Raw genomic sequence first — 27,431 nt, forward strand, 5'->3', positions numbered from 1 at the left:
AGTTAAGCGAATTTACAGAAGTAGCAAAGCGCTTCGCTAGGTGGTTGGCTTGTCAGTCAGCTGCCTTTGAGCTCCATGCTGCTCCACTTCGGGTGTCTGGGAAAAGCTGGATGCAGCTTTTTCAGGCACCCAGAAAGGCATGGAGTTTAAAGGCAGCTGACTGACAAGCCGACAGCCTATTGAAGCGCTTCATTCTCTCGTTTTGGTCACATTCTGACCCTGACCGATGAAAACTTTTTTAATCTGACATTTCAAAAGTTTATTTTCAGGACATCGCCTCTTCAAACTATATTGGTCATTTTGCTTGTGTAACAGGATACGCTTTTAAAACTCTGACTGGTATGTAGCCTGCTCCTAAAGCGACTACAGAATTGCCATAAGCACCATAGCATTGTAAATTTATATTTCGGAAGATCCGTACACCACATTTTTCTAGGTTCCAAATGCTTTGCAGGGAATAAAAAAAAAAATTGTGCTATTTATTTATCTATTTACATCAATAGGTCTACTTTATCTTGGATTAATAAAGTGTCCTTTACTTTTTTTGGGATATTGGAACAATATGTTTATCAGAGAATTTTTCAAGAAAATTTCCAAATCAGAACTGAACTGGTCTCTAAAATTTATCTGAAGTGCATTTTAAGGTGTGTGCGAGAGTGTGTGTGCGAGAGTGTGTGTGCGAGAGTGTGTGTGCGAGAGTGTGTGTGCGAGAGTGTGTGTGCGAGAGTGTGTGTGCGAGAGTGTGTGTGCGAGAGTGTGTGTGCGAGAGTGTGTGTGCGAGAGTGTGTGTGCGAGAGTGTGTGTGCGAGAGTGTGTGTGCGAGAGTGTGTGTGCGAGAGTGTGTGTGCGAGAGTGTGTGTGCGAGAGTGTGTGTGCGAGAGTGTGTGTGCGAGAGTGTGTGTGCGAGAGTGTGTGTGCGAGAGTGTGTGTGCGAGAGTGTGTGTGCGAGAGTGTGTGTGCGAGAGTGTGTGTGCGAGAGTGTGTGTGCGAGAGTGTGTGTGCGAGAGTGTGTGTGCGAGAGTGTGTGTGCGAGAGTGTGTGTGCGAGAGTGTGTGTGCGAGAGTGTGTGTGCGAGAGTGTGTGTGCGAGAGTGTGTGTGCGAGAGTGTGTGTGCGAGAGTGTGTGTGCGAGAGTGTGTGTGCGAGAGTGTGTGTGCGAGAGTGTGTGTGCGAGAGTGTGTGTGCGAGAGTGTGTGTGCGAGAGTGTGTGTGCGAGAGTGTGTGTGCGAGAGTGTGTGTGCGAGAGTGTGTGTGCGAGAGTGTGTGTGCGAGAGTGTGTGTGCGAGAGTGTGTGTGCGAGAGTGTGTGTGCGAGAGTGTGTGTGCGAGAGTGTGTGTGCGAGAGTGTGTGTGCGAGAGTGTGTGTGCGAGAGTGTGTGTGCGAGAGTGTGTGTGCGAGAGTGTGTGTGCGAGAGTGTGTGTGCGAGAGTGTGTGTGCGAGAGTGTGTGTGCGAGAGTGTGTGTGCGAGAGTGTGTGTGCGAGAGTGTGTGTGCGAGAGTGTGTGTGCGAGAGTGTGTGTGCGAGAGTGTGTGTGCGAGAGTGTGTGTGCGAGAGTGTGTGTGCGAGAGTGTGTGTGCGAGAGTGTGTGTGCGAGAGTGTGTGTGCGAGAGTGTGTGTGCGAGAGTGTGTGTGCGAGAGTGTGTGTGCGCGTGTGTGTGTTTCTAGTATAAGTGTTAACACTTTTTTTTTTTTTATTATTATTAATAAAAAGCCCCCTCCCCTAATAAAAGTTTGAATCACCCCCCTTTTCCTATGTTATAAATAAAAATAAATAAACATGTTTGGTATCGCCGCGTGTGTAATCGCCCGAACTATTCCTGATCTCGCATGGTAAACGGCGTAAGCGGAAAAAAATCCCAAAATGCAAAATTGTGCATTTTCGGTTTCATCGAATCCAGAAAAATTGTAATAAAAAGTGATCAAAAATTTGCATATGCGCAATCAAGGTACCGATAGAAAGAACACATCATGGCGCAAAAAATGACACCTCACACAGCCCCATAGACCAAAGGATAAAAGCGTTATAAGCCTGGGAATAGAGCGATTTTAAGGAACATATATTTGTTACCAATGGTTTGAATTTTTTAGAAGCCATCACATGCAATAAAAGTTATACATGTTACATATCGTTGTAACCGTAACGACTTGAGGAACATATATAACAAGTCAGTTTTGCTTTTTTTTTTTTTTTTTCAATTTCACCACACATTGAATTTTTTCCTGCTTTTGCAGTGTACTTTATTCAGCCTGTCCTTGCGAAGTACAATTAGTGGCGCAAAAAATAAGGGCTCATGTGGGTTTCTAGGTGAAAAATTGCAAGTGCTATGGCCTTTTAAGCGCAAGGAGGAAAAAACTAAAACGCAAAAAAACGAAATTGGCCCGGTCCTTAAGGGGTTAAGTGCATACAGTCTAACCAAAAACAAGCATGCTGCTGTTAAACAGGAGGCACAATGCTAAGGAGAGTTTATGCTTTATGGGCCGCCAGGCGCAGGGCTTCTGTGGCCACATTCACATCTGACACGCCTGCATTTTTTCCACACACAATAGATACACCACCTGAGCACATACACTCTAATATACATGAAAAGCTCAAAAGAGCTTACAATCTAATGCACACTAGATATTCTGCCATGAAAGTTGAGCCTATACAGGTAATCCACAATGAAATCCAAAATGTGGATATCTTGCAGATTTCTCTGTGCACTTACCGTTACAGTAGCTGATGACCAAATGTTTGTTCGCCACCAACTATTTCTTCCAAATCAACATAAACATGCTGAACCAAGTGACCATATGTCTGCAATGAGGGAACAGGAATACTCCTTTGCAGCTCCTTTCCTGTGGGAATAAAGGATTGGGCATGATAGTGTCCAATAAGGTTGAAGTACAGTATCTCCTTTTGGGAGGGTAAGGAGACTCCCACCTAAAGCCCCAGCTACACGACATCTGAATGAGGCCTCAGCACCATGTCTGGATTCATCCCCTGTAATCTCTCAAGTGAGAAAAGATGGTCCAGACTTGTGATGTCATGTGGCTTCTATGATGTTGAAAGCCTTGTGATGTTGTGTGTTATACTGTAAGTGTCTGGTAACAACCTTATCCAACAGGACCAGAAAGAGCTGACAAGTGAGAATTTAAAGTATATTTTTTCTATTAGATTTGTTACAAAACACTAACAAAACATTTCAGGAAAAACTACCCAACAACTACCCACCTGTGATCTTCCCCACCCCTTTTTTTTTTTAAGCAAATGTACCATTAGGCACATTTGCTCAAAATTTTGCACATGAATAGACTGGTGTAGAGAAGCCGATGCCGCAGTCTTTTTCTAAATAAAATTTTAACAGCGGCCTGGTTCCTGCGCACAGCGCCAGTCTACCGAGCGCTTGTAGGACCCCAGTGGGAGGAATCCACCGCCCCTCTATGACGCAGCTCTATTGATTTTAATGGAGCTGCGTCACAGAGGTGAGGGGGTTTTGACACACTGGGGGCCGGTATTGTCCTTGGCAACAGACAGGCGCTTTGCGCGGGAACAGAGCCATGGTTAAAAAAAAGGACTGTGGCACAGGCTTTCCTGCTCTGTTCTATTTATGTGCAATATTTAAAGGGAATGTTCCTGATGGTACAGTTGCTTTAAGCTAGTGGAGTAGAGAGTTGGAGGACCATATATTGAAGCCATATGTTACATACACAGCCCCACACCACCATAACAGCTGATCCCTATCTAGAGAATGTACAACTGCTGTACATATGGCATACTTTGTGCTCTTTAGGGAGATAACAAACAGTCCAGATGTGCACACTGCTGGGTATTTATCATTCGAAACATTTCTCAAACCGTTTTTTTTTCACACCAAATTGTTCTGCTAGGGTGCCTTCACACCTACCGAATCAGCAGCCTGCGGCCGAGAGCATACATTACCTGCTCGGTGACGGGGCTGCATCGGTCCTGCTCAGCCAATCAGTGCAGGGTAGCACTCATTAGCTGAGCGTGACTGGAACCGGGAGCCTGACATGCAGCCGTGTCGCCAAGCAGGTAGCGTATGCTCTCAGCGGCGAGCTGCGGGGGTTAACACACTCACAGCGGGATGTCAATTCCGCAGCGAGTATGTGCACTATAGGGATGAATGGGACTGGATCCGCAGTGGAGGTGAGTAACTTTTGATGTGTCAGAAGTTATTGATTGCAGCGGGTCACACTGCTGAAACTCACTGAGACCAGAAGATATCTCTGGGAAGAAGATGTGGCAGCCGTGCCATCCACTCCCCAGCTGTATCTCCTGATTGGCTAAAAGGCCCCACATAGCTGATACGTCGCTTACTGGTGTGTGATAAAACTACTAAACTTCATCTTGGACATGCTGTCTCTTCTCTTCGTTTAGATTTACTGCCACTCCTGGGCCGGTGTGGTAAGAGGGGCACCCACTTTATTCACTTGGTTTGCGCTGTTGTGATTTCCTTGTGTTCGAGTTACTGAATGGTTTCTTTAGCTATAACACAGGTAATGTACTGGACTGGATTACTATAAAATAAATTAAATAACCTGATTGTAAGCAAAGCTCCAGGGCCTGATGGATTACACCCCAGAGTTCTAAGGGAAGTCATTTCTGTAATTTCTTTACCCTTGTATGAAATATTTAAAGGGAATCTGTTAGCACCTATTCTTGGTCTGACAGTGTGAGGAAGGTCTGTGTTTTCTAGTGCCGGCTCATACCTCTATTTTCCAGATCGGTGCTGTACTTGCTGTAATTTATCGTCATAACTGTCAAAGAGGGGGAGTGGTGATGGCTTTGTGCCGCACTTTGGCCCTCCTCACCACTACCTCCTCCCAGCTTGTAATGAATATTCATGCCGCCCGTCCCCCGGCCTCCTGGTGCCGTCATCCGTAGCTTCCTGGTTCTGTGTGGTGCGTGTACGCTCCCGTGGCGTGATTTGCGCATGCACCGTAGTGCGTCGGTGCGGTGCAGGCGCACTGAGGGCCAAAGCCTATGCCCTCAATGGCTTCGCTCAGTGCGTGGCTTCGGCGCATGCGTGATCACGCCACGGGAGCGTACACGCACCACACAGAACCAGGAAGCTACAGATGACGGCGCCGGGGGACGGACGGCATGAATATTCAATACAAGCTGGGAGGAGGTAGTAGTGAGCGGGCCAAAGTGCGCCACCAAGTGCAGCATGAAGCCATGACCACTCCCCCTCTTTGACAGTTATGAAGATAAATTACAGCAAGTACAGCACCGATCTGGAAAATAGAGGTATGACCCGGCACTAGAAAACACAGACTTTCCTCACACTGTCAGCACCTCGGACCAAAAATAGGTGCTGACAGATTCCCTTTAATGATTCTTTGGTGACTGGTATTGTGCCAAGGAACTGGAGTAAGGCAAATGTAGTGCCAATGTTAAAAAAGGGCTCTAGGGCTTCTCCAGGTAACTATAGAACCATAAGCTTAAAGGGGAACTCCACATAAGGAAAATTTGTTTTCTATTAAAAGTTATATACACTCACCGGCCACTTTATTAGGTACACCATGCTAGTAACGGGTTGGACCCCCTTTTGCCTTCAGAACTGCCTCAATTCTTCGTGGCATAGATTCAACAAGGTGCTGGAAGCATTCCTCAGAGATTTTGGTCCATATTGACATGATGGCATCACACAGTTGCCGCAGATTTGTCGGCTGCACATCCATAATGCGAATCTCCTGTTCCACCACATCCCAAAGATGCTCTATTGGATTGAGATCTGGTGACTGTGGAGGCCATTTAAGTACAGTGAACTCATTGTCATGTTCAAGAAACCAGTCTGAGATGATTCTAGCTTTATGACATGGCGCATTATCCTGCTGAAAGTAGCCATCAGATGTTGGGTACATTGTGGTCATAAAGGGATGGACATGGTCAGCAACAATACTCAGGTAGGCTGTGGCGTTGCAACGATGCTCAATTGGTACCAAGGGGCCCAAAGAGTGCCAAGAAAATATTCCCCACATCATGACACCACCACCACCAGCCTGAACCGTTGATACAAGGCAGGATGGATCCATGCTTTCATGTTGTTGATGCCAAATTCTGACCCTACCATCCGAATGTCGCAGCAGAAATCGAGACTCATCAGACCAGGCAACGTTTTTCCAATCTTCTACTGTCCAATTTCAATGAGCTTGTGCAAATTGTAGCCTCAGTTTCCTGTTCTTAGCTGAAAGGAGTGGCACCCGGTGTGGTCTTCTGCTGCTGTAGCCCATCGGCCTCAAAGTTGGACGTACTGTGCGTTCAGAGATGCTCTTCTGCCTACCTTGGTTGTAACGGTTGGCTATTTGAGTCACTGTTGCCTTTCTATCAGCTCGAACCAGTCTGCCCATTCTCCTCTGACCTCTGGCATCAACAAGGCATTTCCACCCACAGAACTGCCGCTCACTGGATGTTTTTTCTTTTTCGGACCATTCTCTGTAAACCCTAGAGATGGTTGTGCGTGAAAATCCCAGTAGATCAGCAGTTTCTGAAATACTCAGACCAGCCCTTCTGGCACCAACAACCATGCCACGTTCAAAGGCACTCAAATCACCTTTCTTCCCCATACTGATGCTCGGTTTGAACTGCAGGAGATTGTCTTGACCATGTCTACATGCCTAAATGCACTAAGTTGCCGCCATGTGATTGGCTGATTAGAAATTAAGTGGTAACGTGCAGTTGGACAGGTGTACCTAATAAAGTGGCCGGTGAGTGTAGATGTGTCTATACAATGTATTACCGTAGCTGTACAGTTCTGCCACACTGGTAGCTGATAGAAATCCAGGAAGTGAAGAAAAATAGCCTCTGTGCCAGTCCACATTGTCTCCTGCTCCTTCTGCTATCCCCCGTAGGAGACAAATCTTCCATGCCTCTGTCTCACATTGTGTGTGTTTGCTGAGATCAGGCTGATGATGCAGACAGGGGGCAGGGAGTGATGTCACATGAGGTTTGGCTGGATCCCCCAATCCCCTGAGTGATTCATCATCTCTGACCGGCCAGAAGCAGCTGCTGCAAGGACTGTGGACTGTGATGAAAAGCTGAGGAAAAGCAGTGCATTCTGGAACCAGTACTGCATTCTGGGAACTGCTCAACCAGGACGGACAGAAACACAAAACAAAACCCCCCAAAACAAATGGATTTTTGGTAGTTTCTAAACTAGGATAGACAGGTAAGTAATGCTATATGCTTCTGCAGAAGTTTCATTTTTTAACCTCTACCTGGAGTTCCCCTTTAACGTCTATTGTGGGAAACTATTTGAGGGGCTTATATGAGACTACATCCAGGAATATATAGGGGTAATAGTATTATAAGTGGTAACCAGCATGGCTTTACTACAGACAGAAGCTGTCAAACCAACTTAATATTATGAAGAGGTAAGTAGAAGCCTGGATGGGGGGGTCAATGTGGATATAGTGTACTTGGATTTTGCAAAAGCGTTTGACACAGTCCCTCATGGACGTCTGATGGGTAAGTTAAGGTGTATGGGTTTGGAAAGTTTAACTGGATTAAAAACGGGCTCAATAATCGTACCCAGAGAGTGGTGGTCAATGATTCCTACTCCGAATGGTCCCTGGTCATAAGTGGTGTACCCCAAGGGTCAGTACTGGGCCCCCTTCTGTTTAACTTGTTTATTAATGATATTGAGAATGGAATTAACAGCAATGTTTCTATCTTTGCAGATGACACCAAGCTTTGTAGTACAGTACAGTCTATGAAACATGTGCAGACGTTACAGGCTGACTAAGACACATTGGGGAAGATAAATCAAACTGGTGTAAAGTAGAATTGTCTTAGTTACCCCTAGCAACCAATCAAATTCCACCTTTAATTTTTCAAAGAACCTGTAAGGAATAAAAAGTGGAATCTGATTGGTTGCTAGGGGGCAACTAAGATAATTCTATTGTACACCAGTTTGATAAATCTTCCCTATTGAGTGTTTGGGCGTCCATTTGGCAAATGAGGTGCGGCCTCATCTGTAGTATGCTGTTTAGTTCTGGGCACCGATTCATAGAAAGGATGTCCTAGAGCTGGAGAGGGTACAAAGCTGGGCAACTAAACTAATAAGGGGAATGCTCCTGTGCAGCTCAGGTCATGTATCGACCGTGGCTGCAACAGCAGCTTTATACACGAGAAAATGAAATTAAATCCCCCCGTGTGCAGCAGGTAGTCATCTGGGTGGCTCCCCGCATGAAAGCGTGTTTGGTGGGGTGAGTGACAGGCAGAGAGGCCCATTAGGCCCCGTTCCCACTGAGCAAAACTAGCGGAATTCCGCGGCGGAATTGTCCGCCGCGGAATGCCGTTAGCCTCCCGCTCATTATTGGAGTCTATGGGAGGTGTGCGCTCCTGCCCTGTTCGCGCTGAAGAATGAACATGTTCATTTTTCAGCGCTGACAGGGCAGGAGCGCGCGCCTCCCATAGACTCCCATTATGAGCGGGAGGCTAACAGCATTCCGGGGCGGACAATTCCGCCACGGAATTCCGCTAGTTTTGCTCAGTGGGAACGGGGCCTTACTGGCGTCTCTTCCTGTCAATCATCCCTGCTGAGCACAAAATTTGAACAGCGCTGTAGGACTAGAATAAAGCCACGCTGTGGGACACTGATCATCACTGGTGAGTATGTGCTTCAGCCTGCTGCAGGGGGACAAATAAAAAAAATAATGTGGAACGCTTTTTCAAATATATAAATGGCCCCTACGAGAAATATGGGGAAAAGATGTTCCAGGTAAAACCCTCTCAAAGGACAAGGGGGCACTGCCTCCGCCTGGAGAATATTAGGTTTAATCTCCGGAGGTGAGAAGCCTTCTTTACAATGAGAACAGTGAATCTGTGGAACAGTCTACCCCAGGATCTGGTCACAGCAAAAACAGTAGAGGGCTTCAAGGCAGGCCTAGACAAGTTCTTAGAGCAAAATAATATAAATGCATATGTATAGAATGTACCCATCACCTATCCCCCTTTCCTCCTTGGTTGAACTTGATGGACATGTGTCTTTTTTTAACCGTACTATGTAACTGCTGTGGGGTTAACAATAATAAACATCCGATGCTTACCTGCCCACGATCCCCCGCTGCGTTCCTGCTTCATTCTTACCCTTGCAAAGTTAACCCCTAACTATGGGATAGTGCAAACTACTGGACTGCAGAGGGTCTGACCATTTAGGCCTCTGTGATCTTGAGAAAGGAGACCGTTAGAATAGAGATCTGGGTTGCGCTTGTGTGGTGCTGCCTCATTCATTCTCTATGGGAGCCTAAAACTGTAGGCGCTGTTTCATGGGCTGTGCACAGTCTAGTTTAGCTGCTACCCCTAGTCAGTGTAGAGTCTAGTACAGTGGGGGCAAAGTCACAGACCTCCAGCTGTTGCAAAACTACATAATTCCCATCATCTGGACAGCCAATGCTTTGACTTAGGAATTGTAGTTCTGTAACAGCTGGAGGGCTGCGAGGGACACGGGACATAAAGGAGTCTACTCAGTGACAAGGTCCTAATGGCACCTACACTGGTTTTGCTCTTACTTTCCTGATAGAGAAAACTGCAATTCCCAGCTCTTCCACTAGATGGCAACGTTATATCTCCCATAATCTTCAAAGTAGCCAGAGCCCTCTTGACTGTAGAGAAAGTGCGAAATAAACAGGAAGAGCAGCGCTGGGGGCGGCGCCTGTGCGGGTACGTCAGTGCTGGAGGCGCTCAGTGTCACATAGAGTGCACAAGGCTCAGCCGTCACTGCTCTCTGCTTGTTCTTCTTCCGCCTTCCATTCATGTCTTGAGTCTCCTCCACCATTGAGGGCTTGCAGCGTCTTCCCCAGGAGAGCACCCGCCCCGGTACCCGAGCGCCCCGCTTCCTGCCCCCGTGCCCCCCTCACCTCTCTTCAGGCTGGACTCCCTCACTCAGTCCGTCATGCTGCTGCTGGCCGCCGCCTTCCTAGTGGCGTTCGTGCTGCTACTGTACATGGTGTCTCCGCTCATCAGCCCCAAGCCCCTGAAGCTGGCCGGTGCCCATGTGGTGGTAAGTGCTGGGCTGAGTGTGCACACTGGCTATAAGGTGGGCTCAGTGCCTCCCCCTGCTGGGGGTGTAGTGTCTGACATCAGGGTCATTGCACAAGGCACTAGTGCAGGGCAGAGGTGAGACCCTGCCTCTAACCCCACACCAGGCTTCTCTCACATATAGTGGATGGAGTGGTCAGGAGATACAGAAAACTGCCAGGACTAAGCATTTTGTAATTATATCCAGAGCAGAATTTCATACACTTTTCTCATTTCTAATTCTCTTGTGTCCATTATGCTCGATGTATCAAGAGGTTCCAAACAAATCCTGCCCATCTGTGGCTGACGAGTGGCAGCCGACTCCATGCCACCTCCAGCAGCTCGACAGTGGGTGATGTCACTACATGTCACTTACATCATTGAGAAGTTGTCATTTAACTAAACTTGTGGCATTTTGCACAGATCTGTTTATTAGACTCCCTCCAATCATTAGATAAAGCTAGGGGAAGCGGGCTTCAGCTCTTGGTTTGGTGCTCAGTCCATCGCATTCCGCATTCAAACGTTCCGTGTTCTGCACGCATGAAATGGACATTGCTCTGTTCATATTTTATGGAAGGAATTTCAAGCTCAATCTGTGGGAAATTAAAGGGAACCAATCACCTCCAAAATGCATATATAGCTTTTTAAATGTGCTGTTAGAGCACACAGCACACTTTCCATACATGTTTCTATACTCCCTGCCTCCCCTGTGTATTCCATAAAGTAACTTTATAAAACTGGCGCCCGGTATGCAAATTACATCATGTAGTCACCTGGGCGGTGTTCGGCTAGATGGTAGTCACAGTCAGTCCGGGTCGCCTGGGTGTTCTCCGGCGGTAATCACGCCCCTCTGGGCGTGATTCAAATCACCCAGTAGCTCTGACATCACTCAGGAGCGCCGAGTTCTTACGCCGGCGCGCATACGCAGTACAGCCACTCCCATTCTCGCTGTACTGTGCCTGTGCAGAATAGCCTCTAACTCCGGCTCACACTGAGTTTGAGGCTATTCTGCACAGGCGCAGTACAGCCTGAATGGAAGCTGCTGTACTGTGCATGCGCGGCGGCGTCAAAACGTAGGTGCGCAGACGTCGTGCACGGGGCACTCCCGAGTGACATCGGAGCTACTGGGTGATTTACCGCCGAAGAGCGCCCAGGGGACCTGGACTGACTATGACTACCATCTAGCCGAACACCGCCCAGGTGACTACCTGATGTAATTTGCATACCGGGCGCCAGTTTTATAAAGTTACTTTATGGATTACACGGGGGAGGCAGGGAGTATATAGAAACATGTATGGAAAGTGTGCTGTGTGCCCTAACAGCACATTTAAAAAGCTATATATGCGTTTTAAGAGGTGATTGGTTCCCTTTAAGCGCGGATTCCGCTTCAAATTCCTTGTTGATTCCTAAAAACGAAACTGAAGCTAGAACAGATGTCTCAAACTGAGACAACTACAATAAAGATATGGAAAGTCTCACAGCTTAGGTAGCTATGTTTCCATGTAAGCAGTTTGGGATGTCTTTTTCTACCTGACAGTTTCCCTTGAAGCAGCAAATCAGGGAGTGAATGTGCTTCACCTGCCTATAACTAATGAGCGCCAGGGGTCTCAGCACTGAGACCCTGACCAATCAAAACCTATAACATGCCTGTGCTACGTGTTAATACTTTATTGAAATGACAATAATGCTTTAGGTTACGTTAAGTAACACTTTTTATACTTATCCTGAGCGTTTTCTGTCCCGATTTACAAAAAGAAAATCTTCATCAGAATACAGTATGAGCGAGTGGATGAGATTGAGGTTTGAGACATGCACATCCCCTGCCAGTCACAGTGTTTGGCGGTGACGTGTCGCCACATGTGTCTGCAGGCACCGGATGCCACATCACATGCCATAGCTGGAGGCAACAAAATCACTGCAGTCTACATGATTTGGTGTGGATTTGCCACTGTGTAGTTGCTGCAGAAATGCTCCATTGCACTGATATGGTTTTCTGCCGCCGCTATTCAATGAATAGCGGCTGCAGAAAACTGACGGAGCGTTTACTATGTATATATGCTCTAGCCGTAGGCAGCAAGGTAACGTATAATTTCGTAATAATCACGGCCGTTGTACAATGGCCGTGGTTTTACAAAAATATACCATCTTGTGTCAGGTTAGTGGAAGGCCACCTTCACATTAGTTTTAGTGAAAACTAGGGGGACATGTATTAAGGTGCGTATCAGCGGAAAGTGCCGATTTGCGTATTTTATTCACAAATGGCCGATTTGCGAATAAATCCGCCGGGGTGGGGGTGTGGAGGGGGGCGCGGACTCAGAGTCCGCAATTTATCTTTTGCTCCGGCAAAAGATACGCCGAAAACCTACTCCACCTTTCAGGTGGCGTAGGTTTTCTGCCGTGCGCACCAACGCGCACGGGAGTTATGTAGAGGCGGTCCGCCTCTACATAAATCTCCGTAGCGCCGGAGATGCGGGGAAATTTTTAAGTCCGGCGTAAAAAACCTCGGACTTAATAAATGTCCCCCTTGGAGTCTATTTTTACAAAAGATGAAAGTCCTTCCCTAAGAGGTTTTTTTTTTTTTTCCTGCGTAGATTTTGCTCCTAGTTTTGGCTAACAGATCAATTTACAGTAAGATTTGCTGAATCTGTTGGATCGGCAATTAGTTTTTTTAGGTTATTTCCTTTTTTCCTAGGTTATTTCCTTTTTTCCTATAAAGGCATTTTATGGCAGCAACCAGATTTAGTATCCTTGTAGTTTTGATACATCTCCCCTAACTTACATTAGACCTTGTGTAGTCTGTGTCCTTGCTTTGCTCATAACAAAAGTGTTTATTGTAAAGTTAACTTAACATTTTTCCTCCCCATAATAGGTGACTGGTGGGTCCAGTGGAATTGGCAAATGTATTGCAATCGAATGTTTCAAGCAAGGCGCCTTTATTACTTTGGTTGCTCGTGATGAGGTAAGATACAAATTTGGAATGTACTTTGATATTCTTTACTTTTAAGTTTACAGGTATATGATGAATGAATCGTCCAATTCTGAATTTCCAGAAGGGTTTTAGAAAAATACAATAATAATCATACTAGCCCCTTCAAGACCGAGCCCATTGGTGCACAAATGTCCAGGTCAGATTAAAGGGGTAGTGCGGCGGTAAAAAATTATTCACTGAATAACACACATTACAAAGTTATACAACTTTGTAATGTATGTTATGTCTGTGAATTGCCTCCTTCCCCGTGTCCCACCACCCCCACCCGTGTACCCGGAAGTGTAGTGCATTATACATTACCTGATCATTGTCGCGCCCATCCGCCATCTTGTGCCAAACGTCATCTTCGGCCTGCCGGCCCGAACACCTCCGATCTTCCCGAGTGCCGGGCGCCCTCTGCCGCGTCATCATCCGCTGAGCCGCGATTGGCCGAGCACAGTTATGCTCAGCCAATCGCGGTTGAGCAGCTGATGACGCGGCAGAGGGCGCCCGGCACTCGGGAAGAGCGGAGGTGTTCGGGCCGGCAGGCCGAAAATAACGTTTGGCACAAGATGGCGGACGCGTGTCGACACGGATCAGGTATGTATAATGCACTACACTTCCGGGTACACGGGTGGGGGTGGTGGGACACGGGGAAGGAGGCAATTCACAGACATAACATACATTACAAAGTTGTATAACTTTGTAATGTGTGTTATTCTGTGAATAATTTTTTACCGCCGCACTACCCCTTTAATGCAATGCTCCTCTCTGCCTTCTAAGAGCCATAACGCTTACATTTTTTCACCTACAGGGCTGGTTGGGGTGTCATTTTTTGCGCCATAATCTCTAGTGTTTTTTTTAATATCATATTGGTGTAACAGAAAAATTTGGTTAGCTTTTTATTTAATTTTTTTTCTGGTATATAATTTAAAAAAAAAATCAGCAATACTGTTTTTTTTTCCCCCTCCGTTTACACCGTTCACCATTTGGTGCAATAATGTTACAGTGATACCTTGGTTTAAGAGTAACTTGGTTTAAAGAGAACCAATCACCTAAAATTTACTATCCCTATTATCAAAGATTCTCTCTCCCTAAGTCTATCTATGAAGATACAGACTGCCTTTGCAGTCTGTATCTTATTCTTTACCTAATTCCTCTTCCTCTGTGCAGTAATGCTGGGCGCCGCCATCTTGATGACGTCACGCTGGAACGCACCGCTGGAACGCACGTGACGTCATCAAGATGGCGGCGGCCGGCATTAATGCACCGGAACAAAGGAGCAGGTAAAGAATAAGATACAGATTGCAAATGCAGTCTGTATCTTTATGAAGTCTATTTATGAAGATACAGACTACATTTGCAGTCTGTATCTTATACTTTACCTGCTTCTTTGTTCCGGTGCAGTAATGCCGGCCGCCGCCATCTTGATGACGTCACGTGCGTTCCAGAGTGACGTCATCAAGATGGCGGCGCCCGGCATTACTGCATCGGAACAAAGGAGCAGGTAAAGTATAAGATACAGACTGCAAATGCAGTCTGTATCTTCATAAATAGACTTCGGAAAGATACAGACTGCCTTTACAGTCTGTATCTTATACTTTACCTGATCCTCTGGTCCGCTACAGCAAGGCCGACGCCGCCATCTTAATTACGCTACATGCGTTCCACCGCTGGAACGCAAGTGACGTATTCAAGATGGCGCCGTGCGGCCTTCCTGCACCGAACAAGAGGATCAGGTAAAGTATAAGATACAGACTGCAAAGGCAGTCTGTATCTTAATAAATAGACAAAATGAAGATACAGACTGCCTTTGCAGTCTGTATCTTATACTTTACCTGATCCTCTGGTCCGCTACAGCAAGGCCAGCGCCGCCATCTTGATTTAGTCTTTTGCGTTCCAGCGGTGGAACGCAAGTGATGTCATCAAGATGGCGGTGCCCGCCTTGCCGCTTTGCATGACGGGAGCTTCCTGTCTCGCGCCGGCTCTTTTGAAAAGAGCCGGCGCGAGATAGGAAAGTAAAAAGTAAATATTTTAAAAACACAGCCAAAAAAGTAATCAATTATATTTACAAATATTAATAAAATAAGTAAATACATCTAATTAGGGAAAAAAATTTTTTTGATTTTCATCGATGATTGGTTCTCTTTAAGAGAGTTTTGGTTTAAGAGCTTACAGTTTTTCAAAATTGTGGCTTGGTTTAAGAGCATTGCTTTGGTTTAAGAGCTCCCTGTACTGGGTGGGAGGGCATGGCAGATCCAAATCATAGCAGATCCACTTTAGGCTGGGGCTTGCATCAGAGGACAGGACTGTGGAGGTTATGCATTTCTATGATTTCTTATGGGAAAATTTGCTTTGGTTTACGAGTGGATTTAAATTACAAGCACAGTCCCGGAACGAATTATGCTCGTAATCCAAGGCACCTTTGTATATATTAATAGATCAGACAATTCCACACGCTACAATATATAATATGTTTAATAATTTTTAAATACTTTAAAAAAAGTGTAATAAAAAAAGTTTAAAACACTTTTATTCACATTAAAACATGCAATTAATAGATTGCATGTACTGATCTATGCTATGTCATAGCATAGCATAGATCAGTGTTATCGGCGATCTGTGCATAGAGCCTGCCTGAGAGCAGACTATACATAGATGGCCGATCCGACAGGATGGAGGTAAGTGGCTTACCACCGCCTTTCGGTACAAGTGATCGTGACCCCCGCAGCCATGCAATGAAATTTGCTGCGGATCCCTTGCCTGTTAGTCCTTGTGAGAATCCATACTCGCAGAGGGATTGTCATCCCGCTGTAAGTATGTAAGTGACTGCCCCCTTAACCCCCAGTCGACCAGAGCATACATTACCTGCCCAACGCTCCAGCTTGCTTCGGGCTCCCAACATCCTGCTCAGCCAATCAGTGCTCTGCAGCAGGGCAGCACACTGATTGGCTGAGCAGGACGTCCAGCCGGGAACCCCGAAGCAAGCTGTAGCATAGAGCCGGTAATGTGTGCTCCAGCTGGCGTGGGGTTAAGGGGGCTAGCGCTTACATACTCGCAGCGGGCTTTGCAGTTCCTAGCACAAAGATTTGGTGTAAAATTTTTGTGAAAACCCTGTTTGCCCCCTACGGCTCCCATTCAACATATAATAGTATATAAAGAAAGATATACATTTACTTTAATAAAGTTATTCTATAAAGTAAATTGAATTTTTTTTGGAGTTCCCCTTTAAAGTGTTGTACTTGTAGAGGGAAAAAAACTGCAGAAAGGTACTATACATGAGACAGGCTAAGCTGAAATCTGTAGCCAGACCTTTTAGCTGGATTTCTTAATATACTTTATAATATATACTGTGCACGAGTTCCCTATTGTATCAGAATAGGGCTTGTGCACAGAACTCGCCTGGTGTGGATGTATGTGTGATTACTCGAGTGAGTGCACACCAGTCGGGGAAACCTGCATAATGACAGGGACGCTTTACAAAATCCCCCACCAGCATACAATCACTATGAATTTATCAAGAGACACATGTCATTTAATTTAGGTGCAGCTTAGGCTGCTAATGCAGCTACATTAGAAATCTAGTTTTTGCAGAAATCTTGTGTTTGAAACCTTCTGCTGTTCTGCACAAGGTGGAGACTTTATTCAATTCCTCTAATTAAAATATCATCCAAATGATCACTGTTCTGTGCTTAGGATAAATCTGCAGTGTTGTCAACTACCAGTTTACTCACAACTCAGGATTACTATGGTTAGCCACAAAGCAGTGGGTTGTGGGCCAATAGTTGAGGGCCCTCCTGTAAAATGCTGTCAGGTAGTAAACTCTCTTATGATTGTTGCACCTTACTTTGGGGCTGCATGTACCCCCTCCCTCCGCCAGTCTGTCACAAAACAACTTTTATTTTTCTCAAAAATGCAACAAAACTTCAACTTGTGAAAACAACCTTTAGATTTTGGCAGCTGTATCATCTTGTTGTATATGATCCACTCAAAAACAAATTAAATCTGATAAGTTGGGGGCAGTATGCAGCCTCAAGGGAGCTGTAAAGTTCACGAGAGCCCCCCCACTGCCCTTTGCTTTTTAAAAATGTCTCACTGGAGAATCTCTGAGGATTCAGGGCAAACTACAGTGATGGTAATGGTTATAATGTGATAATGACTGTAGAAGGGAGAAAAGGGGAATAACGCTCAGTATACACCAATGTATACTGAGCTGCTTTGTATGATTTGCAGGTAAAGACTCCTTTGAATTACACCCTAAAGTGCACAGTGCTATAGAAAGATACATTTCTGACTTAGGTAGGCTGAGGACTGAGGTAGGCTGGCTTATATTGCCTTACCTGCCATTTAAACATCCTATATTGAGTTACTCAGGTCATATGTCACATGAAGCACTCACAGAAGCTCATTGTAGTACAGTGTTTAAAGTGGCTCTGTACCCACAATCTGACCCCCCCAAACCACTTATACCTTCAGATAGCTGCTTTTAATCCAAGATCTGTCCTGGGGTCCGTTCGGCAGGGGATGCAGTTATTGTCTTAAAAACAACTTTTAATCCGGCAGCAATGTCTCTAATGGCCGGGGCTTACATTAGTATATGCATTAGGCTATCACCACCTCTCTGTCCTTCCTCCCCACCCTCCTCATCATTAGGAATGCTCCAGGCAGATTGCTTCCTATTCCCCACCTGTGTGTATAATGAACATGGGCTGTATCGTTAATACACCTGTGCAAAGCTCAAACAGCAGTAAATGTTCCTGTATCATTCCTAATGATGAGGAGGGTGGGGAGGAAGGACGGAGAGGTCCTTGTATTTGTATAATGCATATACAAATGTAAGCCCCGGCCGTTAGACACAGCGCTGACGGATTAAAAGTTGTTTTTAGGACAATAACTGCATGCCCTGCCGAACGGACCCCAGGACAGATCTTGGATTTAAAAGCAGCTATCCGAAGGTACAAGTGGTTTGGGGGGGGGGTCAGATTGTGGGTACAGAGTCGCTTTAAAGCATACCTGTCACTGCAAACAACTAGCTAGAGATCATTTAGTCTGCATCCTAGGCTATTGTAAAATTTTAGAAGTTTTAGTACTATAAGCCAAAATAGTTGAAATCTTGGGCAGCTTCAAATTACATTTAGTATATCTGCCTCCTCAGCCATGCAGCAAAAAACTTTTGGAATCTGTGAGATTACCTGCTGAAAATAGAACAAAAGACATCTTAACCCCTTAAGGACAGAGCCTGAAATGGCCTTAAAGGGGTAGTCCACCCAAAAATTTTTTCTTTCAAATCAACTGGTGCCATAAAGTGCCAGAGATTTGTAATTCACTTCTATTAAAAAATCTTAAGTCTTCCAGTACTTATTAGCTGCTGTATGTCCAGCAGGAAGTTGTGTTTTCTTTCCTGTCTGACCCAGTGCTCTCTGTTGCCTCCTCTGTCCATGTCAGGAACTGTCCAAAGCAGGAGCAAATCCCCATAGAAAACCCCTCCTGCTCTCCAGACTGGAAATAATACAACTTCCTGTTGGGCATACAGCAGCTGATAAGTACTGGAAGGCTTGAGATTTTTTAATAGAAGTAAATTACAAATCTCTGTCACTTCATGGCAGCAGTTGATTTGAAAGAAAAATTTTTTGGGTGGACTACCCCTTTAATGACAGAGACAAATTTTATGAATATGACCAGTGTCACTTTAGTCATTAATAACTTCGGGATGCTTTTACCTATCCGGCTGATTCTGAGATTGTTTTCTCGTGACATATTGTACTTTACATTTCTGGTAAATTGGAGTCGATACTCATAACAAATCTTTATGAAAAAAACCCAAATAATGTGAAAAAATGTGAAAAAATGCATTTTTCCAACTTTGAAACTTTTTTGCGTATACAGAAAGTGGTTATACCACATAAATTATATATTAAATAGCATTAGCAACATGTCTACTTTATGTTGGCAGCATTTATTAAACTATCTTTCATTTTTTTTAGACGATAGGAAGCTTAAAACATTAGCAGCAATTTCCAAATTTTCAGTAAAATTTCAAAATCAGATATTTTTAGGGACCTGTTCAGGTTTAAAGTGTATTTGAGGGGCCTGTATGTTAGAAAGCCCCACGAAGCACCCCATTTCAGAAACTGCACCCCCCAAACTCTGCAAAAGCACATCCAGAAAGTGTTTTAACCCTTTAGGGGAGTCACAGAAATAAAAGCTAATTGTGTAAGGAATTTGAAAATTTTAATTTTCTGTGCAGAGATTTTATTGTAATCCAATATTTTTCATAATTATAAACCTATTACCAGAGAAATGCACCCCAATAATTATTGCCCCGTTTCTGCAGTTTATAGAAATACCCCATATGTGGCCCTATTGCGCTATTTGACGCAACCACAAGCCTCAGATATAAGGGAGCGCCTAGTGAATTTCAACGCCTCCGTTATATTTGGTCATTTTTTGACTGTACCACTTCAGGTTGGCAGAGGCTCTGGGGTGTCAAAACCTAAAAAACACCCCTAAAGGGACACCATTTAGAAAACTACACCCCTCAAGGAATGTAACAAGGGGTGCGGTGAGCATCTGCACCCCACAGGTGCTTCACAGATTTTCCGAACAATATGGCGTGAAAAAAGAAAAATTTATTTTTTACACTAAAACGTTGTTCTAGCCTTCAATTTTTCATTTTCTTAAAGGGATAAGAGGCAAAAAAAGACAAAAAATATGTAGCGCAGTTTCTCCCGAGTACAGAAATACCCCACATGTGGCGATAGAGTGCCAAGGGGGCGCAGGACGAGCCTCCAAAGGGAAGGAGCGCCAATTGGCTTTTGGAAGCTGAATTTCACTGGAAAGGATTTCAAGGGCCATGTCGCATTTACAGAGCCCTCGTGCTGCCAAGACACTGGAAACCCCCCACAAGTGATTCCATTCTGGAAACTACACCCCTCAAGGAATCTAACAAGGGGTGCAGTGAGCATATGGACCCCACTGGTGACGGGCACAAATGTGGAACAATGTGACGTGAAAGGGAAAAATTTCATTTTTTCATTTTCATGGCACAAATGTGCCCGTCATCAAGGGGTCCATATCCTCACTGCACCCCTTTTTAGATTCCCTGAGGGCTGCAGTTTCCAGAATGGGGTCACTTGTGGGGGGTTTCCAGTGTTTTGGCAGCACGAGGGCTCTGTAAATGCGACATGGCGTTCATCATCCATTCTAGCCAAATCCAACCTCCAAAATCCAAATGGCGCTCCTTCCCTTCGGAGGCTTGCCCTGCGCCCACATAACGCTTTATGTCCACATGTGGGGTATTTACGGACTCGGGGGAAATTGCTCTACACATATTGTGTGTTTTTTTCTCTTTTAACCGCTTGTGAAAATGATAAATTCAAGGCTAAACCAACATTATAGTGTAAAAAATGTAATATTTCATTTTTACGCCACATTGTTCCACATTTGTGCCCGTCACCAGTGGGGTCCATATGCTCACTACACCCCTTGTTACATTCCTTGAGGGGTGTAGTTTCCATAATGGGATCACTTGTGGGGGGTTTCAACTGTCTTGGCAACACAGAGGCCTTTTGAATGCAACATGGCCCCTCAAAATCCATTCCATCCAAATCCTGCCTACAAAAACGAAATGGTGCTCCTTCCCTTCGGAGGCTTACCCTGCACCCGCATGGTGCTTTATGTCCACATGTGGGGTATTTACGGACTCGGGGGAAATTGCGCTACACATTTTGTTTTTTTTCTCCTCTTTTAACCCCTTGTGAAAATGATATATTCAAGGCTAAACCAACATTATAGTGTAAAAAATGTAATATTTCATTTTCACGCCACATTGTTCCACATTTGTGTCCGTCACCAGTGGGGTCCATATGCTCACTACACCCCTTGTTACATTCCTTGAGGGGTGCAGTTTCCATAATGGGGTCACTTGTGGGGGGTTTTAACTGTCTTGGCAACACAGGGGCCTTTTGAATGCAACATGGCCCCTCGAAATCCATTCCATCCAAATCCAGCCTTCAAAAACCAAATGGCGCACCTTCCCTTTGGAGGCTTACCCTGCACCCGCATGGCGCTTTATGTCCACATGTGGGGTATTTCCGTACTCAGGGGAAATTGCTCTACACATTAAATGTTTTTTTTTATCTTTTAACCCCTTGTGAAAATGAAAAAACATGACAAGATTAATGATTTAGAGTAAAAATTTTACAAAAATTACACTAAATGTTGGTCTAGCCTTGATTTTTTTCCATTTCCACAAGGGGTTAAAAAAGCAAATGAACACAAAACGTGTAGGGTAGTGTCCCCTGAGTACGAAAATACCCCACATGTGGGCATAATGTGCCATATGGGCACAGGGCAAGTCACCAAAGGGACAGAGCGCCATTTAGAGGCTGGAATGGAGGATGGAGGCCATGTCGCAATTACAAAGCTCCTGTGCGGCCAGGACAGTAGAAACCCCCGACAAGTGACCCCATTCTGGAAACTACACCCCATAAGGAATCTAACAAGGGGTGCAGTGAGCATATGGATCCCACTGGTGACGGGCACTTACGTAGAACATGGGCCGAGAAAATAAAAAATACAATTTTTTTTCATTTTCACGTCCCAAATGTGGCCGTCACCAGGGGGCCATATCCCCGCTGCCCCCCTTCTTAGATTCCTTATGGGGTGTAGTTTCCAGAATGGGGTCACTTGTGGGGGGTTTCTACTGTCCTGGCCGCACAGAGGCTTTGTAATTGCATCATGGCCTCCTCTAATGGGAATGGCGGCCATACCTACTTAGCTGGGGAAAAGGGACAATTCTAATTTATTTGGGGGTATTAGGCCAATTATTAGTTTATAAGGTTGGAAATGACAGGTGTCCATCAAACTCAACCTGTGTTGATCCAGAGGAAGGCAAAAAAAAACCCTCGTGAGGCAGACGACAGTAGCCTCATCACAGGGAAAAAATTCCTTCCTGACTCCATAATGGCGATCAGAATAATCCCTGGATCAACGTGACCCCTGAAATAGGAATAAGGGACAGAATTTAGATAATGTAGAACCCCAGTGACGTGTGGTGCGCCTTGGAGCGATCCAGTATGCAGAGGTCGGGGTGATCAGGACAGGTGTCACACGGGAAAATGGTGTCCTTCCTGATCCCCCTGTTACGCCACACTCTGCACTTCTTCTGGGGTCTCCCTTTCTCCAGTGTGGGGGACGTCACCTGGAAAATGTTGTCCTGGTGCGATACGGGGTCCTTCATATCCAGAAGCGCTGGGTCCGCTCCATGGCTGCTAAATATTAGGGCTGGTATTACTGCTTCTGATATGTTCGGATGGTGCCGCAAGCTACAGTAGCTCGGGCAGCGAGAGACCAGAGGAGGGGGGTGCTGGTATAAAAGTTATCCCCGTACAGGTGGTGGTGACCTTTATCCAGCAGTGGGAAGATCAGTTCCCGGACGATCTTCCCACTAACTCCGAGGATGGGGGGGGAGGGGGCATCTGGGGCTGGATTCGGGTGTCCCTTCCTACATACACTCTAAGGGTACATGCACACTGCGGAATCGCGACAGATAACCCTTCGTGCATTCCGCAGCTGGCACCCACCGGCGGACTGATGCAGGCGCACGTCTCCACACGTGTCATAGACTCCATTCTATGCACGGACGGATTCCGCTCTCCGTCCAACGTGTTCATTCTTTGGATGGACGACGGATTCCGCCCGTGCATAGAATGGAGTCTATGACACGGATGGTGACGCGCCCCTGCATCAGTCCGCCGGTGGGTGCCAGCTGTGGAATGCACAAAGGGTTATCCTTCGCCATTCCGCAGTGTGCACGTACCCGAAATCTGTAAGTGTACCCTGAGGTACTGTCACAGAGTGTGTAGAATTTCACACCATACCGTCATCTCTTATTGGGACGGTACTGGCGGAAAAGACGTGTCTGGGGGGCAGCGTACGCTACGCTACCCCCAGACATGTCACTGGATGATGAGGATGAATGGAGGAAAGAAGGATCCCCCATTCATCCTCACTGGCTGTTTCGGTGTCGGAGGCAATAATAACGTATCCCTCTGACGCCGAAAACACCCTAGGGGCCATCTTTATACGGGGATTGGTATATGGGGTATGTAGTGGTGTAGTGTCAAACTTTATTCAATGTAGTGTGGTGTAATGTAGTGTTTTTTACGTGTTTTTTTACAGTAAGTATAAAAAAAAAACCTACGCCAACAAAGGAGTTGCTGATAAATGCCGCACTTATGTGCGGCACTTATTAGCAGACTGTGGCAGTAGAATATAGAAAAAAAACACCCTACGCCAAAAAGGAGGAGTTGCTGATTAGCAGCGCACTTTCGTGCGATGCTGATCAACACTCAGCGGCGATAGGGTGCGGAAAATAGGAAAAAAAAAAAATTTGAAAAAAAAAAAAAAAAAATTTCTACATTCTGAACATCCCTGTAGCTGCTGATAAGTGTATTACACATATCAGCCACTAGAGGGCAGCAGAGCGCAAAATACGGAAAGAGCCGGCGCTGGAGCCGAAAATAGCCGAGAGAAGCCGAACGTGACGTCACGGAAGAAGCCGAAGACCCGAACGAAGACGAGGATGCCGCGAACCCGGAAGACGCCGATCAAGAGCCCGGGACAGGTGAGTAATGTACAAATACCTGCTCTGGACCCCTCGGCTACCTAGCTGAGGGGTCCAGGGCAGGTATTTACTATTTTGTGGGACTCTGATCGCCGTGCCACCGGCCCGATCGCCGTGAACGGCCAGCCGGCCGTTCACGGCGATCGGGCCGGTGGCACGGCGATCACCATTACTTTTTACAGTAATGGCGGTCGGTGCGGTCCTCGGACAGCACCGACTGCCATTTTTTTCCGGGTCATCGGGTCGCCGATGACCCGGAAAGGTTCCGATCGCCGCTATTGGCTGATCTGAATTGATCAGCCTATAGCGGCGATCGTAAGCACGGGGGGTGTTAACCACCCCCCGTGCCGTGAAGCTACGATGGCCTGCTATGATTTATAGCAGGCCATCTTCCCCGACCGCTGTGTGTGAACACGCAGCGATCGGGGAAACATCGGGCGTAAATTTACGCCCTGATGCGCCAAGTACCAGGGCGCGAGGGCGTAAGTTTACGCCCGATGTCGTTAAGGGGTTAAAGGATGCTTTAACAGAAAATGCCAACCCCTTGGTATTCCTATGTCTAAGTTACCAACTTAGCTTTACTCTAAAAGCAGTGGTCTGGCTGTGGAGAGAGGAGCGCTCAGCTGTGTGCGTTTCCCTGCTTGTTTTGGGGTTAAAAAAAGAAAAAAACTACTTTTTAAAGAGTACCTGTCATGTCAAGTTTTCTCTTCCGAATGACCGGTACACCATATTGAATAGTTTCTCTGATGGCAGATAAATTCTAGGAAAAAGTATGTTGATGTTGCAAAATCTTCAAAGACAATATTGTACAGAATAGGGGGATTCGCAGGCTGTCTTTAGTTTCGTGATCATTCCAGCAGGGCTGTTGAGTCAGTAAGCTGCAGCCCTTGATCTTATCAGGCATTGACTCCGACTCTTGACTCCAGCTCCTTCATAAATGGCCAGTCAGACACCAGGAGTTATTTATCACACTGGTGTAAAGTACATCTGGCTCGGCAACGTCTTCCTTATGTTTTACATGATCCTGGGGCGACTTCTAAGGAAACAAGGAAAGATATAAAGCAGATTCTCCTAGGTGTGTGCAGTGGAAGCAGCTAGTCTCCAGCCTCCATGTCCTGAACAACTCAGAACTGGACTAGATGGAGCAGGTGGTCTTTTCCTGCTGGCAACCTTTTATGTTTCTAACTAAATATTCACCATACACAATGATACACTGTTAACATGGCTGTGGAGTCGGTAAGCCGCAGCTCCGACTCCAACTCCGACTCTGACTCCTGAATTTTATCAGGACCGACTCCCGACTCAGACTCCTGCTCCTTCATAAATGGCCAGTCATATACCAGGGGAGTTATTTATCACACTGGCTCAGCAGCTTCTCCCTGATCATGATCATGGGGCGACTTTTGAGTCAATAAAGGAATACTGTATATAAAGCAGATTCTCCTGTGTGTGCAGTGGATGCAGCCAGTCTCCAGCCTCCATATCCTGAACTACTCACAACTAGACTAGATGGAGCAGGTGGTCTTTTCCTGCTGACAATATTCTATGTTTCTAACTAAATATTCACCATACTTAAAGAAACACTGCTAACAATGCCAGATACTTGTGATATAGAGAGGGGGTCACACATAGTGATATAGAAGGTCACTGTGGGAGCACGCAATAGCGCACACACACACACACACACACACAGCCTGCTACAGCCATAGCGCGCACACACACACAGCCTGCAGCAGCCATAGCGCACACACACAGCTTGCTGCAGCCATAGCGCACACCACACACACACACACACACACACACACACACACACGGCTTGCTGCGGCCATAGCACACATATATACAGCCTGCTGCAGCCATAGCGCATGCACACACACACTGCCTGCTGCAGCAATAGCATATACACACAGCCTACTGCAGCCATAGCACACACACACACAGCTTCAGCCATAGAACACTGAAGAAAAACACACAATCTTCTCCCAGAGAGAAAACACCACACTGAGGACAGAGGTTACTGCTATCTTCATATTACACTGCTCTTCATATACAGTGATCCAGCATCCAAGAATAGAACGGCACAGATCTCCCCCCCACACAAACTGCCAAATAGTGACCGACAACTTTTCCATGACCACCCTTTTATAATAGGGCCAGTGTCCTATTAGAATGTTGCTCAAAATATATATTCATGAGCAAAACTTGTAAAATTCATATCAAAATTCAATTCTACATTTTTTAAAGATTTTTTTTTTTTAAAGCTGGAGTCGGTACATTTTTTTTTCCGACTCAGACTCCAGCCAAAACTAGCTCCGACTCCATAGCCCTGGTTAACAATACCAGATACCTGTGATCTAGAGGTCACATATAGCGCTATAGAGGGGTCAGACATAGGCCCTGATTTATCAGCTCTCTTTCAGCGTCCTTGCTCCTGAATCATTGCAAGCCAACAGGAACTACCCGCTCAGCAAGTCATAGCTGCAGCTGTGCCCCGACTCGCTCACTAATTGGCTGAGTGGGCATTTCTGAGTGGGGCCGTGACATCACATGATCAGGAGCCTGCCGGGGAACCATGAGCCTTGACTCTGCAATACCTCTTTAATTTCTGCCTCTCTCTCTCTCTCTCTCTCTCTCTCTCTCTCTCTCTCTCTCTCTCTCTCTCTCTCTCTCTCTCTCTCTCTCTCTCTCTCTCTCTTTCTCTCTCTCTCTGACACACACAGCCTGCTGCAGCTATAACACACTGAAGAAAAACAGTCTTCTCCCAGAGAGAATACATAGTGTAGCAGTAAACTGCTGCAGTCAACTTATGCCGCCTTCTCCTCCTCCTCCTCCTCCTTCTCTATATTACACAGAATATGTTCATATTACACTGCTGTTCATATACAGTCATCCAGCATTTAGGAAGTGAACAGCACGGATCACCCCCCACACAATGGACTCTTCCAGCTCAGAAATAAACTGCCAAATAGTGACCACCAACATCTCCCCGACCACCCTTAGCTAATAGGGCCAGTGTTTTATTACTGATATATGGAGGAAAGGGCCTTAGATTTATAGAACATAAAATTGATGAGTAAAATTCCTATGAAAACTCAATTATAAAATTTTGAAAGATTTTTTTATTTTATTTAGAGTTGGTACATTTTTTTTTTCTCGACTACAACTAGCTCCAACTCATCAGCTTATCAGCTACAGCCAATGGACCAAGGGAGGCTTTGTTTTGTTTTGTTTTTTATTCCAGTCTTATAAACTTTTGCATTACACCTTTTGCTTTTTATGAAACCGCTCTGTAGCTATAGAATTCTTTCAGCTTTAGAATAAATGGTCATAGAAATGTGATCCTACTGTAGCCCAAAAAAAGTGAACTTTCATTATGGACAAAAATAGATATGTGTTGCTGGACTTCAACCTGCATTATCTAATAACTTTGCTGAACTACACCGCAGTCTTATCTCTCAGACAAGTATTCACCGAAAAAAAAAACAACTAAAAGTTGATGACTTGTAACAGTAACCTTTCTTTTTTTTTTCCCGTTTTAGAGCAAACTTCTTCAGGCCAAAAAAGAAATAGAAAAGCATGCCATAAATGACAAACAAGTAAGAATGATGTTTTACACCAGTTATGCGTATATTTTACAGTCTTTGCAAATTTTATGATCTTTACGTATTTTTAAATAATTCCACCAGGTCGTGTTGTGTATATCTGTTGACGTGTCCAAAGATTACAGACAAGTAGAAAATGTCATAAAACAGGTAAAATAATTATATATGTATTTTTTGCTTTGTACATCTTTTATTGATTGTAGTAGCT

At 45.5% G+C, this 27,431-nt stretch overlaps 1 protein-coding gene across 2 annotated transcripts in view; it reads left to right on the plus strand.

The window, feature by feature from the left end:
• The first annotated feature begins 9,640 nt into the window (after positions 1–9,640).
• The window catches only part of KDSR (3-ketodihydrosphingosine reductase), a 40,768-nt gene continuing 22,977 nt past the window's right edge, over positions 9,641–27,431 (plus strand). Inside the window, exons 1-4 of one of the 2 annotated variants that reach the window (XM_069958120.1) lie at positions 9,641–10,009; positions 12,896–12,985; positions 27,161–27,217; positions 27,308–27,373. In XM_069958120.1, coding sequence (XP_069814221.1) covers positions 9,902–10,009; positions 12,896–12,985; positions 27,161–27,217; positions 27,308–27,373 — 321 coding nt within the window. In that variant the 5' untranslated portion in view covers positions 9,641–9,901. The remainder of the gene's footprint in view (positions 10,010–12,895; positions 12,986–27,160; positions 27,218–27,307; positions 27,374–27,431) is intronic. The other variant, XM_069958119.1, reaches the window with a different exon arrangement.

This window comes from Dendropsophus ebraccatus, chromosome 2 (assembly GCF_027789765.1).
Source record: "Dendropsophus ebraccatus isolate aDenEbr1 chromosome 2, aDenEbr1.pat, whole genome shotgun sequence".
In the NCBI taxonomy this organism is placed as follows: domain Eukaryota; kingdom Metazoa; phylum Chordata; class Amphibia; order Anura; family Hylidae; genus Dendropsophus; species Dendropsophus ebraccatus.